The sequence below is a fragment of the Cynocephalus volans genome, chromosome 1 (genome assembly GCF_027409185.1).
Source record: "Cynocephalus volans isolate mCynVol1 chromosome 1, mCynVol1.pri, whole genome shotgun sequence".
Classification (NCBI taxonomy): domain Eukaryota; kingdom Metazoa; phylum Chordata; class Mammalia; order Dermoptera; family Cynocephalidae; genus Cynocephalus; species Cynocephalus volans.
Window position 1 is genome coordinate 186,783,252 of NC_084460.1, and position 13,598 is coordinate 186,796,849.

General features: G+C 42.4%; 1 protein-coding gene across 1 annotated transcript in view; it reads right to left on the bottom strand.

Annotated features, from left to right (window-relative positions):
* DSCAM (DS cell adhesion molecule) overlaps positions 1 to 13,598 on the bottom strand; it is a 607,645-nt gene that overhangs the window by 81,241 nt on the left and 512,806 nt on the right. The window contains exons 19-20 of the mRNA XM_063083118.1: positions 12,841 to 12,996; positions 4,249 to 4,382 (exon numbers count right to left, since the gene is read on the bottom strand). Coding sequence (XP_062939188.1) covers positions 4,249 to 4,382; positions 12,841 to 12,996 — 290 coding nt within the window. The remainder of the gene's footprint in view (positions 1 to 4,248; positions 4,383 to 12,840; positions 12,997 to 13,598) is intronic.

The following is a 13,598-nucleotide window of genomic DNA, read 5'->3' on the forward strand; positions in this document are numbered from 1 at the left end:
GAGTGTTTGGAGAAAGTTAACCAAAGCTTTAGCAGAAAAATGCCCAGAAAACCTTCACCAGACAGTCCTTTTCCACCACAACAATGTGCCTCTCATTAAAGTGAAATTTTCTAAGAGTTCTGATTGGAAATCATTAGGTAACTTACAGTCCTAACTTGGCTCCTTCTTACTAATTTTGTTTCCTAATCTTAAAAAATCTTTAAGGGGCACCCATTTTTCTTCAGTTAAAAATGTCAAAAAGACTGCATGACATGTTTAAATCCCCAGGACCCTCAGTTCTTTAGGGATGAATAAACAGTATCATAGCTCACAAAAGTGTCCTGAACTGGGTGGAGCTTATGTTGAGAAATAAAGTTTATATTTTTGATTTTTATCTTTTAATTCCACTTTTCACAAAGTTTTTGAAGTACCCTTGTGTATATACATAAATATTTCCAAAGATTGCTTTTATGTAGGGAGGAGCATTAGAGAGAAAATGCAGCTTAGCCATTTTCTCCTTGGGACCTTAAAAGGTTATCTCATTTCTTTGGATTTCCATGGATTATAAACATTTGTGAGTTGATAGTTCAGACCATTATATATTAAAATTAATATCCATAATCCACAAATTACATGGATGAGGTTCTGAATCAAATGAATTTTGAGATTTTGCTGTTTGAATCTCTGACTGGGGAGGCTGGTGTCTCATGCATTTGCTGGTAGGGACCTCAGGGGGTTAATGCTTGCTCAGAACCACCTTCAGACAGCCAGCCTTCAGATCAATTTACGGTTGCTGTAGCTTGTTGTCTGGCCACATGCAAAGTTTCAAATTCTAACTTCTTTTACACGCTGAACTGAGAGAACACTGAAATAAATGCCTATTATTAGAAAATATATTTCACACGCTAGAGGAAAAAGCCTGTTTCTTTTAACAAGGCCTTTTCCTTAGGAAGGGAGGTGAATTGGGGATCTTAAGAGAAAATTGACATCAGCAAGGAGGTCAGCTGAGGGAATCTTACAAAGAAGATCAAATTACAGGGCATATCATGACCTGATTTATCCTCTCATGTTCTACATTCAACTATGAAATCATTTCAAAGGGGAAAAAAAAAAAATCAGATTTATGAACAAGAAAAATGCGCAGAACTAGCAGCGCCCTCTGGTGTTCATTCTGACATATAGGCAGAAACGCAAAAGTCTCAGAAAATTCGACAGTATCCATTTTTCTGACTTAAAAGAAAATTACAGAAACTAAAAATGGAAAAAAAAACCCCACCTCTCTTTCCAGTAATTTAAAGTTTCTTGTTAATTCCATATTGAAAAACCACAATGATAGATGGGATTTACAAATATTCACCTCTGAAAGGAAATGCATTAATTTTCTCTGATCTTGACTCATAATGGTATTATTGTATGAAAAAATAGGCCTTGTGATCTTAAACAATGTTTGAAAATGATGAGCAGCAATGTGGCTATAGAGATGGAATAAAACTGATTCTAGTTCACTTAACTTCACTGAGGACAGCTCTGGGGTTCTGGCTCCTCCTTGCAAAACACTTCATACATGTGCTGCCCAGAGCACCATAGGCATTTTGATCATTTTCTACATCTGTAGTGTTTGTTAGCATGGTCAAAAGGCAACACAGAGCCCCTGACAGTGGCTGTGAAACATGAAGTAGGTGAGAAACTTGGATATTATTTTCTAACTTTTCTGATTGGTGTGATCTTATTAAAGGCTGAGTATACTTTACCTGAAATTCTTGGGACCAGAAGTGTCTCAGGTTTCTGATTTTTTGAATTGTGGAATATTTTGCACACACATAATGAGATATTTGGGTATGGGATCCAAGTCTATCACAGCTTAGGGGAGCTGGGAAGGTGTTCTTTTTGGGGGGACACTGAATATATAAACTGTGTGTTGTGGACCTGCATTTTGACTGTGACTTGTCACGTGAGGTCTGGTGTAGACTTTTCTACTTGTGGCATCATGCCAGAGCTCAAAAAGTTTCAGATTTTGGGGCATTCTGGATTTCAAATTTCTGGATTAGGTATGCTCAACCTGCAGTGTCACTTCTAAAAGGGCTGTGTTAAGAAGGTACTGGGTACTCGAATCTTGTTGCTCTGTGCATGAAGAGACAGTGGAAATCTCTGGAAAAATAATTTCTGCTCCATTTTACAGACTGCTTGATAATGTTTCCAGGATACATAACTCTCTTTTTTATTGTACATAATTCTTAGGCTGGGAGGACAGAGCCTGGTACGGCCCATGGCATCCACAAAAGAGACTTTCTCATGTAAGTGTCAGTCAGTGAGGACTCAGTTCAAATAAGCCAGATTGGAATTTTTTAGTTCAGACATAAAGACCAGATTTGGTTTGACAAAATAAGAGTAGGCTGCTGATGTTCTCTGAACCATGCTAGTCTCTTTCTAGCTTGTTGGTGTCAAAATAGCAAAGGTGAGTTTCATAGCTAACAGATAAATGAATGAATGAGGGAAGAAAGGAAGGAATAAAAATAAAGAATGAATACTCTTACCTTCAGCAATCATTTTGTCTGTCTTTGGTAAGTATGGGAACATGTTAGGGCTAATGAGAAAATCAGAAAGTAAAGCAAAGGGCTCTTCAGACAGCTGTGCTCTGAGTTGGGAATGACAAGTTGGTCCGAGCGTTGTGGGTTATTGTTAAGTTGATTTAAGTTGAGTTGGGAATGACTGGGCATTTCTTCCCAGGGTCTACGCTGCTCCACCTCCCTGGGCTTTGATGATGAAGTCAGCAGGAGAATTAACAGTATATTTGAAACCAAATACAGACCCCACAAAAGAGTTCCGTAACCCAATTCTGACCATTTTACATTTAAATCTTTACTTCAAAGGCAGAGGTATCTCTGCTGATACGCAAGCAGCAGACACACATTTGGTATTTTTCAGGAGAGGATGGACCTGTCTGAGCCGCACACAAGCCCTTCCTCAGCTCCCAGAGACACTCACACTCACTGTTGGGGGCACCTGGCCTTGGGGACCCCATTAGACTCTAGACTTTGGAAAATGTATCACTTTAATTAACAGATTAATTAATAAATTAGTTCAGGAATATCGTTTAGCCTTAAAAAGGAAGGGAGTGTATGAGGACCTTACACCGAGTGAAATAAGCCATTGACAAGAGGACAAGCACTGTTTAAGTCCACTTACATGAGGTTCCTAGAGTAGTCACACTCATAAAGACAAAAAGTAGAATGGTGGGTGCCGGGGCTGGGGGACGGGAGTGGCGAGTTAGTGCTAGATGGGGACAGAGTTTCCGTTTTGCAAAGAGTTCCGGAGATGGATGGTGGTGCTGGTTCCACAACAACATGAATGTACTTAATGCCACAGAACTGGACAACCAAAAATGGTCAATATGGTACATTTTATGTCAAGTGTATTTTATCACAATAGCAACAAAATTAGTCTATATAGTCACTCCACAAACATGCACTGGATGGCTACACGTGTCAAGTTCTATGCCAAGAGCTGGGTGATGCAAAGATGGGTTACACGCAGTGCCCACCTCAGAAAGCATCATAGAAGTTTTACAAAGAACACAAATTCTGATGTACCATTTTTGTGTATTCTTTTCTCTAAAATTTCTTTTCCGTAGTGTGCTTCTGTATCTGGTCTCAGAAACAAATTAATTTTATAATCACTATCCAGCAGTAATAATATAAATAATAAGAAATACCTCACTTTGAAATAGTTAATACTGTAACTTTTAATTCCTTCATGATGAACGAGGCTGAGTACTGTAACTGTACGGGTCAGAGATCCTCTCTAAAGCCCCTCATCTCTAGCACGACTGGAGTCTGCCTGCTGTCTTTCTCAGTGTGGGAGGGGACAGGGAAAGGGCGGGGGAGGCGGGCGGGGAGGGAGGGGAGGGACGAAGAGCCTTCCGTGATGAGTCCAACAGTAAAATCAATAGGTGTTGTCCACTGACTATCAATTAAGGACAATTAAGGTCTCTGGGTTTTGATTTTGATAAGCCAGCTGGCAGTTTAGTGGGAACTCACCAAATAAACAATAATTCTAGACAATTGGGTCCCTTATCATGGTTCAGGAGTGTATTGTCAAATGAAGCATAAATGAGGACTTTGCTTTGTATGTGGAGACAACAGAGGAGAAATGAAACCACTGGAGAGACCCAAGTAGGTGGGAAACAAAGGAACAAAACTGTCCAAAATGAGCACCTGCAGCTCGTTTCTGGAGAACGCTTGAAAGGCACTTGGTTATTTACCAACTTACTGTGGGATAGGGGTGGGAGCAGAACACAGTGTACTTTCGGATGACGCCGTTCAGCTTGAGGGGGGGAAGCCAGGACACGAAGACCAGGGAGGCCGAGGCGGCAGCTGCTTTGACGCCCGCGGGAGGACCTGGAACTAGAAGAGCCACGCGGTTAGTCACAGGCTGGAGCCGCAATACGGGCCCCGGGGGCCCATGTTCCCAGCACGACCCGCTCCAGTGCCCGGCCACTGTCACTGTTCAGCTCTCCAGGGATCAGTGTTATAGGCTCAATGGTGTTCCCCCAAATTCATATGTTGAAGCCTAAGTCCCCAGGGCCTCAGAATGTGACCTTATTTGGAGATGGGGTCTTTACAGAGGCAATCAGTGTGCCTGATCCAGAATGACTGCTGTCTTTATAAAAAGGGACAATTTGGATGAGGAGACAGGGAGGTAAGATGATGTGAAGAGACACAGGAGAAGACAGCCATCAAGCCAAGGAGAGAGGCCTACAACAGACCCTTCCTCCCAGCCTTCAGGGGGAACCAATTCTGCAGACGCCTTGATTTTGGACTTCTGGCCTCTAGAACTGTGAGACAGTTGATGTCTGATGTTGAAGCCACCCAGGCTGTGGTACTTTGCTCTGATAGCCCTAGGAACCAAGGCACTCAGCTCAAGTCCCTGTCTTCCTGGGGAGGCTCCCCTACTCATCTCAGTCCCAGTGATTTCCTGTCTCTGAATAGCTGGAGAATTTAGCTCCTGGTCACTCTTGTTTCTGCTGCAGTTTTTGGCTTTGATCAGGCTGGGGATGGACATCCTGCCTCCTGAGTTAGGAACAAGCTCAGTCATTGGAGTCCTCATTCTTCCTTGCTCAGAACATTTTGAGATGGCACCTCTTTTGATTCAGGAGAGTTATGGAAAAGGCCTTCATGAGTAGGGTTTTTTTTGTCAAGGAATTGCAGTGAAAAACATATGAAAAACTCTCCCCTGTAAACCATCTGAAAAGGTAGAAAATGATGTTAACAATATTTAGCGTAACTGGGGAGTGAGACTGAATGCATGGCCCTTCCTCCATTCTTTTGTTTTCCAGGTTGAAGAGGCAGGGTGGGGGAGAGATGAGCAAGGCACGGAAGAGGAAAGAACTTGGAGGCTGCTGCTCAGGGAGGGCTCCGGCTCCTGCCCTCTTCTTCGTGTAATTGTCCACAGTTCCCACCTTCATGGAGGCCTTGAAATTCAAACCAGCAGAAGCCCATCATGAGCCCCTGGAGGAATCTGTGAGTCTCTTACTGCTCTGAAGACAATGGAACTGCCCTGTAAATATTTTTTGAGTTGAATGTACATCTCGTGATTGTCATCTTGACTTTTCTAAGTCTGAATCACAAAACCAACTAATTAAGTGAGAATTAATTGGGTTGGACATAGTCAACATTTGTAAATATAATATCTTGGTATCACTTTTTGGCAAGTCCCGCTGACAGTGAAGAGCTAGAAAAGGGAGCAGGTAAGTGCTAATGCCTGCATTCATAAGTCCTGATTTATCTACTCCATTGCCCTCCATCCTGGGCACTGGCACTTAGGTTTCCCACAGCCAAGACATCTGCAGTCTGGCTCAGAGCCACAGACGCCTCCTGAACAGCAAGGGTAGAGTGGACACTGGATGAATACTTGCATCCTAGCAGACACTCTGGATTAGCCAACACTCTTCATTCCTTCTGTAAAAGCAAACCACACGGCTGGTTCTCCTCAAGCTGAACTTCCCCTTTGGCCGGCTTCTCTCTAGGGGCCCAAGTGCTTCAGCAGCAACCAGTTGAATCTGTTTCCAACCTGTCTGTGACAATTACACTTCTCAAGGTAATGCCATAAGTTAATTCATTATGTAAACCAATGATGTGAGTGCAAAAGAAAGCTGTTTCTATGACCACTAGTGGGACTTCTTTGGAAAGCCTTCCTTAAATGTAAGTTAGAAAGAAAGAAAAAGTGAGTAAGGAAGGAAAGAAGGAAGACAAATCTCTGTTTGGTTAAGAACACAGAGGACACATGGGGCACATGGAGCAAGTCAAGACAGAGTCTTGACTTTTATTAGCAGACAGATTGTTGGCAAATGGCGATACATTCTCACTCTACTTTCAAGAAACTTAAGCTGGAAATTGAACATGATACATGATGAATACAGTTCATGGGATAACTGGAGAAGTCTTCTGGATTACTGAGCCAACCCTTTCAGAGTTGGAATTTAAAATTTTAGTTCTGGTTTGGAAACCAGAACTAAACACCACATCGATTAAAGGAGCAAGCTCTGGAGCTCCACTGCTGGCCCTTGTCCAACTCTACCAGTTAATTCTGTGTCCTGGGAAACATAATTAACTTCTCTAATAAGCCTTTGTTTCCTCATCTATGAATGTGGAACAATAATTATACCTGCCTATGGTTTTACTGTTAGGATTATAAGAGATAATTCATATAAATAATTTATTTGGAGTTCTGTATACAGTAAGCACTAAACAAATTCTAGCTATCATGTATAGTAACTGTCATTATTTCCTTAGCTTACACATCACCAAAGGATACTAGCCTTTACTTTGTGACTCAATGTTGGATTATAAACACCAAATACAGAGTTGCAGAAGACACAGACAGCATAGGAAGGTCTGTCTGGGACGTATTTTCTTGAAACATTCCTAGTTGTTAGACTGCATTTTTTGCTAATCTGTTTTATCCTTATGAAGTTCTAGGCAAGCTTGGATGGTTCTTGTAAATTCCTGGGCATTGTAGACTGAGTTTCTGACTCCACCTTAAATTAGTTGGAGTAAAGAATGCAGCCTCTGGAGAATTCTCTCTTCCACATTCTTCCAGTTGGCCTGGATCCCCTCTAGGCTGCAAATGCTCTTACATTTTACACGTCCAATGGCCATGGGCATCTCCACGAGGTGTGTCGTGGGCACCTTACACCAACTGTGTCCACAACAGGGCTCGCCATCCTGTCTTCCAACCTGCCCTCCTCCTGCCTGCAGTTCAGGAAATGGCCCAGTCACCTTCTTGGTTGTGAGAGTGAGAATCTAGAGTTCTCTTCCTGCTGTCCTCCCACTCAGTAGACATGTTAAGGTGCAGTGTGGACATGTCAGCTAGGTCATCGATGCAGATTTTTCCAATGAGTGGTGAAATTATTTCTTTAGCTACAGTGTGGCAGGCAGAATTCTAAGATGGTCCCCAACATCTTCACCCTCTGATGTACATATCTGTATAACTCCTTCCCCTTGAGTGTGGATGGAAATTGCTACAGTGATAAATGGATTGTTCCCATGATTGGGTTACATTATGCGACAAAGGTGAAGGATTTGGCAGGTATAATTAAGGTCCTAACTATGTGACTTTAAGTTAATGAAAGGGACAGTATTCTTGGTGGGCCTGACCTAATCATATGAGCCCCTTTAAAGAGGAGCTAGAGGTCAGAGACAGAAGTCAGAGAGATGTGAAGCCATAGAGACATTCTCCTGTTGGCCCTGAAGAAGTTTCATGCTATGGAGGGGACATACAACAGGGAATAGGGGATGGCCTCTAGGAGCTGATGACCTCAGCCATACAACCACCAGAAACAATCCTACCAATAACCAGTGAGCTTGGGAGAGGACCCTCACCTCAGATGGGACCACAGCCCCAGCTAGCACCTTGATTCCAGCATGTGAGACCCTGAGGAAGGGACCCAGCTAACTCACACCTGGACTCCTGACCCATGGAAACAATGAGATAGCAAATGCATATTGCTTTAAGGTGCTAAGGTTGTCGTCCTTTGTCACACAGCTTAGAAAATGAATACATACAGGTGAGCCCTCTGATAATGTATTTTCATGCAAAACGTCAAAGTCAGTGTTCTGAAAAAATATCACCTTGGCCTAAAGTATGAAAGTCAGACAAAGTCTGACTAAATGCCCATGTGGACATGCAGTCAGGTTCACTTTTTCATCATCATTTTCTGGTCTTGGTGATCAGCCATTGGCAGGGGTGTGTGTGTGTGTGTGTGTGTGTGTGTGTGTGTGTGTGTGTGTGTGTTCTCCCACAGTAGCTAGATCCATCTGAGCCCCAAACTCCACAGTGTCCCCTTCCAAGCCATGTAGCACAGTGCCGATGACATGAATTGGGTGGACATGTCTACTCTCACACATGCCACCCTGGCCAAGCAGTGCATGCATGCCCTTGTTCACTTCCCATGTCTACAGGGCTTTGATACTTCTGGCCTTTGCTCTCACTAGAGCAGTGGTTTTCAAACATTCTTGAAAGTAGACAGATCTGTTAACCAAAATATCATGTGAGAAACCAATATATAAAACAGGTAGTAGTGGGTAGCTCTTCTTGAGGCAGGGGTGGAGTGAGCACAGAGCTCGCACTGGACCTCTCGCTCACCCCTGGGCACCTCTAAGACCTGCCTAGGAATCCTTGGGCTTTGTAGGAACCTAGTTTTAGAAACTCTGCAGTGCAGGGATTATTGAAAGCCACATGGTAGAATCTCTTCTAGGACATCCTGGTCTGCATGTTGCTGGTATACCTGCCACTGCTCAGAGCACACTGCCATAGCTGTACGGCCTGGAGTACTGAGCAGTATTGATTGGAAGGCCTTCCCATGGTGCGTGATGCCTTCAGTGTCTGTGGAGGGGCAGCACTGCTGGTGGTTATGCAAATACACACATACTCAATCCATCACCCTGACAGTCTAGCAAGGCGTGGTCACACAATCACCTGAGCACTCACACACAGGTACACACTATCCATGTCTTTAAGGGTGTGTACTGCTGAATACATGGGTGGCCAGAGGACTCAGAAATACCCTCATGTCGGTTTATCTTGCACTCACTCTTAGCTCTACTTTCAGATGACCGCCAAAGAGATCGTTCATTCATGGTGGGGAGAGAGCAAAGATCACATATTAAACCTCCTCCTGGCCTTCTTCCCACATAAAGCCTTACAGAGTTATGAGCATTAGTGATGAACTCAGTAAATATTTGAAGTTAAACACAACTACCTCTATTTATACATATACAATGTTTACTTTTTCATAAAGGGATCAAGACCGAAGCTATCTTCTGCCTGCAGAATGAAAATAACAGCTGGAAAATTAAGAGATTGCATTTAGTTTGTGCTTCCTTTCCCCATGGCCTTGCTCAGATCACAGTCCCAGCAAAGAAAACAGTATTAGGATTTTACATACATTTTAGAAGTCAGAGTTAGTTGTCTTCTGTTCAAAAACAGAGAACCAGATCAGAAAATAATCTTTTGTGTTCTTTCAGCAATAATAGAGGTACAAGATCTCATTGATGGAGCAGTCCTGGGAAGAGAATCTAATACTGAAATGATTCTCACCAACCCTGAGAATATGGCCACAGACCTGAGACTATGTCCATGAATTTAAGACTATATCCATGACCCTGAGACTATGACCATGGGCCTGAGATTATGACCATGAATCTGAGACTATGACCAGGGACTGGAGAATAAGTCCGTGGACCTGAGACTATGACCTTGGACCTAAGACTAAGTCCATGGACCTGAGACTATCTATGACCAGAGGCCTGAGACTATGTCCATGGACTTGAGACTACGACCAGGGATCAGAGACTACAACGAGGTACTGGAGACTGTGCCAGTGGACCTGAGGCTGTCTATGTACCTGAGCTTTTATTTAGAGACCCGAGTCTATGATCGTGGACTTGAGAATATATCTGTAAGCCTAGAAGTCCTTAGATAGAGGCTGAGAAACTTCTTGAGGCACAGGAGACTTATTCTCTAAACAAATATTTCAATTGCAAGTTATTTACTGCAAAAGTAAACTTTCTGTCTTTACTAGTGATAAAAATTCCCTTTTAAGGATGACCAGTCACCTAACAACACAATTTAAACCTCTAGGCCTCTCTTGATGCTAGTGGTTAGAGTTGGACACAGGTGACAGAATTCAGTGTTTGCTGTTAACATGTTAATCTTTCTCTATTTACAGGAATATTAATAAACACAAAAACCACTCGTTTTCTCTCCCTATTTTTACACAATTTAATTGAAGTTGGCAGAGTAATTCAAACTGCAAAATTATAAGAACAGAAGTACACATTTACTAGAAGTATAAACAGGACCTGTAGTCTTAATTTGATTGAGCATTTTTTCCTATTATCATAGGATTAGTCATGTCCCTTCTTCCAATCAGACACAAAATTACATTCAACCTATAACTGCTCAAATGCCTATTTATCTTATCTTAGATTTTGAGTCTACAAAAGTGGCCGGCACAGTTTCTCACCATTTCTAAATTACTAAATTTTTCATGTGAATCTGAGAGATAAACTCATCATTACACTAGTAATTCTCTCTTTCCACCCAAGTGGAAAGAGTTCTGCTTCTTTTTAAAAATGCTGATTGTCCTACATAAATATTGGCATTCAGTTCTGCATACTCTTTGTCCCACACCACCAGCCCAAGTGGAATCCTTTACCTCCTCCCTGAAGTAACTCGCATGCCCAAGGCAGGCCCTTCCACAATCAATCATATCTCCATACATTACCAGCACTGATACAAAAGCAGAGAATAATGGATGGACAAATTAGACCTTGAGCCTTGGGGTCAAGATTTAAGATAAAATTCTATGATTTCTAAAACTGGAGGATTAATTAGAAATTGATCCAAAATTGCCAGTCAGTAAGGAGCTATGGAGAGCTTTCCCTTCTTATCGGATTTCTGTATACTTTTCTGAAAAAAAATGCAGATGTCAAAATTTATGTTGCTGATCAGTTTGTCTTTAAATAACAATTCCAGTGACATGTGAGTTATTGCTTAGCAATGCAAAAGAATATTCCTCCCTCGCTCTGAAGGAGTGGAGAGCAAATCATCAAATATCTAGTGTCAGGAAGCGGCCCACTATTGTGTCAAGATAGGTGTTTTCACACATTACTTCAGTTTTTATACATTGATTCTGTGCAGTCTGATCATTACAGCAATTTTGCACATGAGGACAGTTCAGTTTAGAGAGGGTTAGGTAAGGTGCCCAAAGTCCCATGGGCAGCAGGTGACAGAACCAGCATTTACACAGCTCTTTGTCTGTTACATTTCTAAAATTAAATTATGGCTGTCTTCACTCAGGACTTGGCTTTGTAGGTATCTCTAGTGACGTGTGACTTCCTAATGGCATTGCATTCTGACCTTACATTCTCCTAAATAGTCCAATTTCTTTGAGCAGAACTAGCTGACACCTGCACATTCCCAGAAAAAACCTACCTGTGTATCCCGGAAAAACTAAAGCTAGTGAGTATTAATTTGTGGGCAGACACTATAATGCAGGAAGGGCTAGAGAGGCAGTGAATATATCTGAGGGGTAGGGGGTGGGACTGCTTAAGTGAGCAGGGCCTGGTTTGTTGAGGTGAAAACGAAGAGTAAGGCAGAAGATGGCACCTTCTGAATGTTGGAGAATCATGTCTGGGGACAGAAAGGCTGAAGGGAAGAGCCTCTCCTGGCATCGGAGCATGGTCCCTAGCTTTGCTTCCACAGGACAGATGTGGGATGGAACAACAGCATTTTTGATATTCTATTTAGCTGAGAAGGTGGTTTAGACATCCAATCTGCCAATATGAGGGAGGGAATGAGTGCTGGGTAACAGCTCTTCTGCTCCACTCTGCCTAACCTCCTGGGGAACAGAGTTGTGGCAAGACGAAAAAAAAGTAGCAGGGCCAAGTCAGCATAGCATGTAGGTATACTGATGTCTCTTCTCAGTGCTATCTCTGGTATAATTTGGTGCTGGGATACTTTGGAAAGGTTCCACATGTGTATCAATTGAACATCAGTTGCTCCTTCTTTGAAAAGGTGGAGGCTACTTTTCTCACTACTGCTATTCTATCTATTAGAAGTTAAAGTGGTCTTCCTCAAACAGGCTTAGATAAGATTCCTTGGAGTTTTCCTTACCAATAATACAAAAATCTATTTGCTGTGTGGTGTTTGGAGGTTTGGGTAACAGTCCTGTAACCAAATCCAAATTATATGAAACAGCAAGAATTAATGGTCTGAAACAAAATGATCAGTCATTTAAAATTTCACTAAATCATCATAAATTCTTATAAGAATTTTAAAAAAATTAACAGATGCTCTCAAATCAAGGACTTATCCTAATGTGATTCTGTTGGCATAGAATAACATGACTTAGACCAGTACATAATTTTCAAGTGGAAGGTTGGCTATAATCAGAGATTACACTAGTAGCTAAAGAACCACTAAAATTATTCTAACAGGTATGGCAAATGTTACAGCTCTGGGATTAAAACACATTTTTGTTTAAAATAATACTTGGCCAAATAAAAAAGAAGAAGAAAAATAAAAATTACAGGAGAAGAGAGAAACAATGGATACAGCAGCCAAAGGCAACTTGGAGGCTGATGGTCTGAACTGATGTGGAATGTTTTGAGAGGGCAGCACAGGTCTGCACGGAGCAAAGTCAGGAATAGCCTGGTGAACCGAAGACTGAAGGCAACCTCTCGGATCCAGCTGCTCCAGCAACTGCTTCAGCTTTGCCACTTGGCAGGACCCTTGTGTGTCCCTTGTTGTGTAAGACTGGCGTTGAGCTTTCCACCCACCGCCCATCCCATTTCTCACCATCCTCTTTGGTCCGGGTGAAGATCTGCTCACTTCTGACGCCGTCTCCCGCCCGGGTAAAGGCTAACACCTGGATGCTGTAGTTCGTGTATTTTTCCAGCCCATCCAGCTCCAGGGAAGGCTGTGTGGTGGTGACGTTTTTAATCTCGCCCAGCTCTGGAGGACAAGAACAAGAAGACTCGATCCCATTACTGAGCCCAACAGTGCTTGTGTCCCACACTGTCCTTGCTGGCCAGCACTGTGTGGTGCCACCCATCTGTCAAAGGGGCTCTGCACAGTCATTGTGTGACACTGACACCACGTGGCCATTTGGAAAAGATCATTCACATCAAACTTACCCAGAATACGAGGCAGAAAATCGGTCTGGGAAACAGAGCAATTCACTCTAAGTTAAGTGTTATACACCCAGTGCCAACACCGTGGTGGCTGCCCTCAAGAAGTGACTATTGGGCGTGTCCCTCAGATCGCAACTCAGGAAGAAGCTGAAAACCACACACTGATTGCTCTGCAGATCCACTTCCAACTGTTCGTTATGAAGCTTCTGCAAGTCAAGGTGCTTTTCTTAAAACAAACTCTACTTTAACATACATATATTTTTAAATGTCTAGCTTCATCTCAAATACCAGAGCTAAGATGTACTTATCTTAGCAAATTTCAAGTCTATATTCTTGCTAACTATAGTCACCCCACTGCACATTAGAACTCCAGAACTTATTCGTCTTGTATAACTGAAACTTTGTATCCTTTGGGGGAAAAAA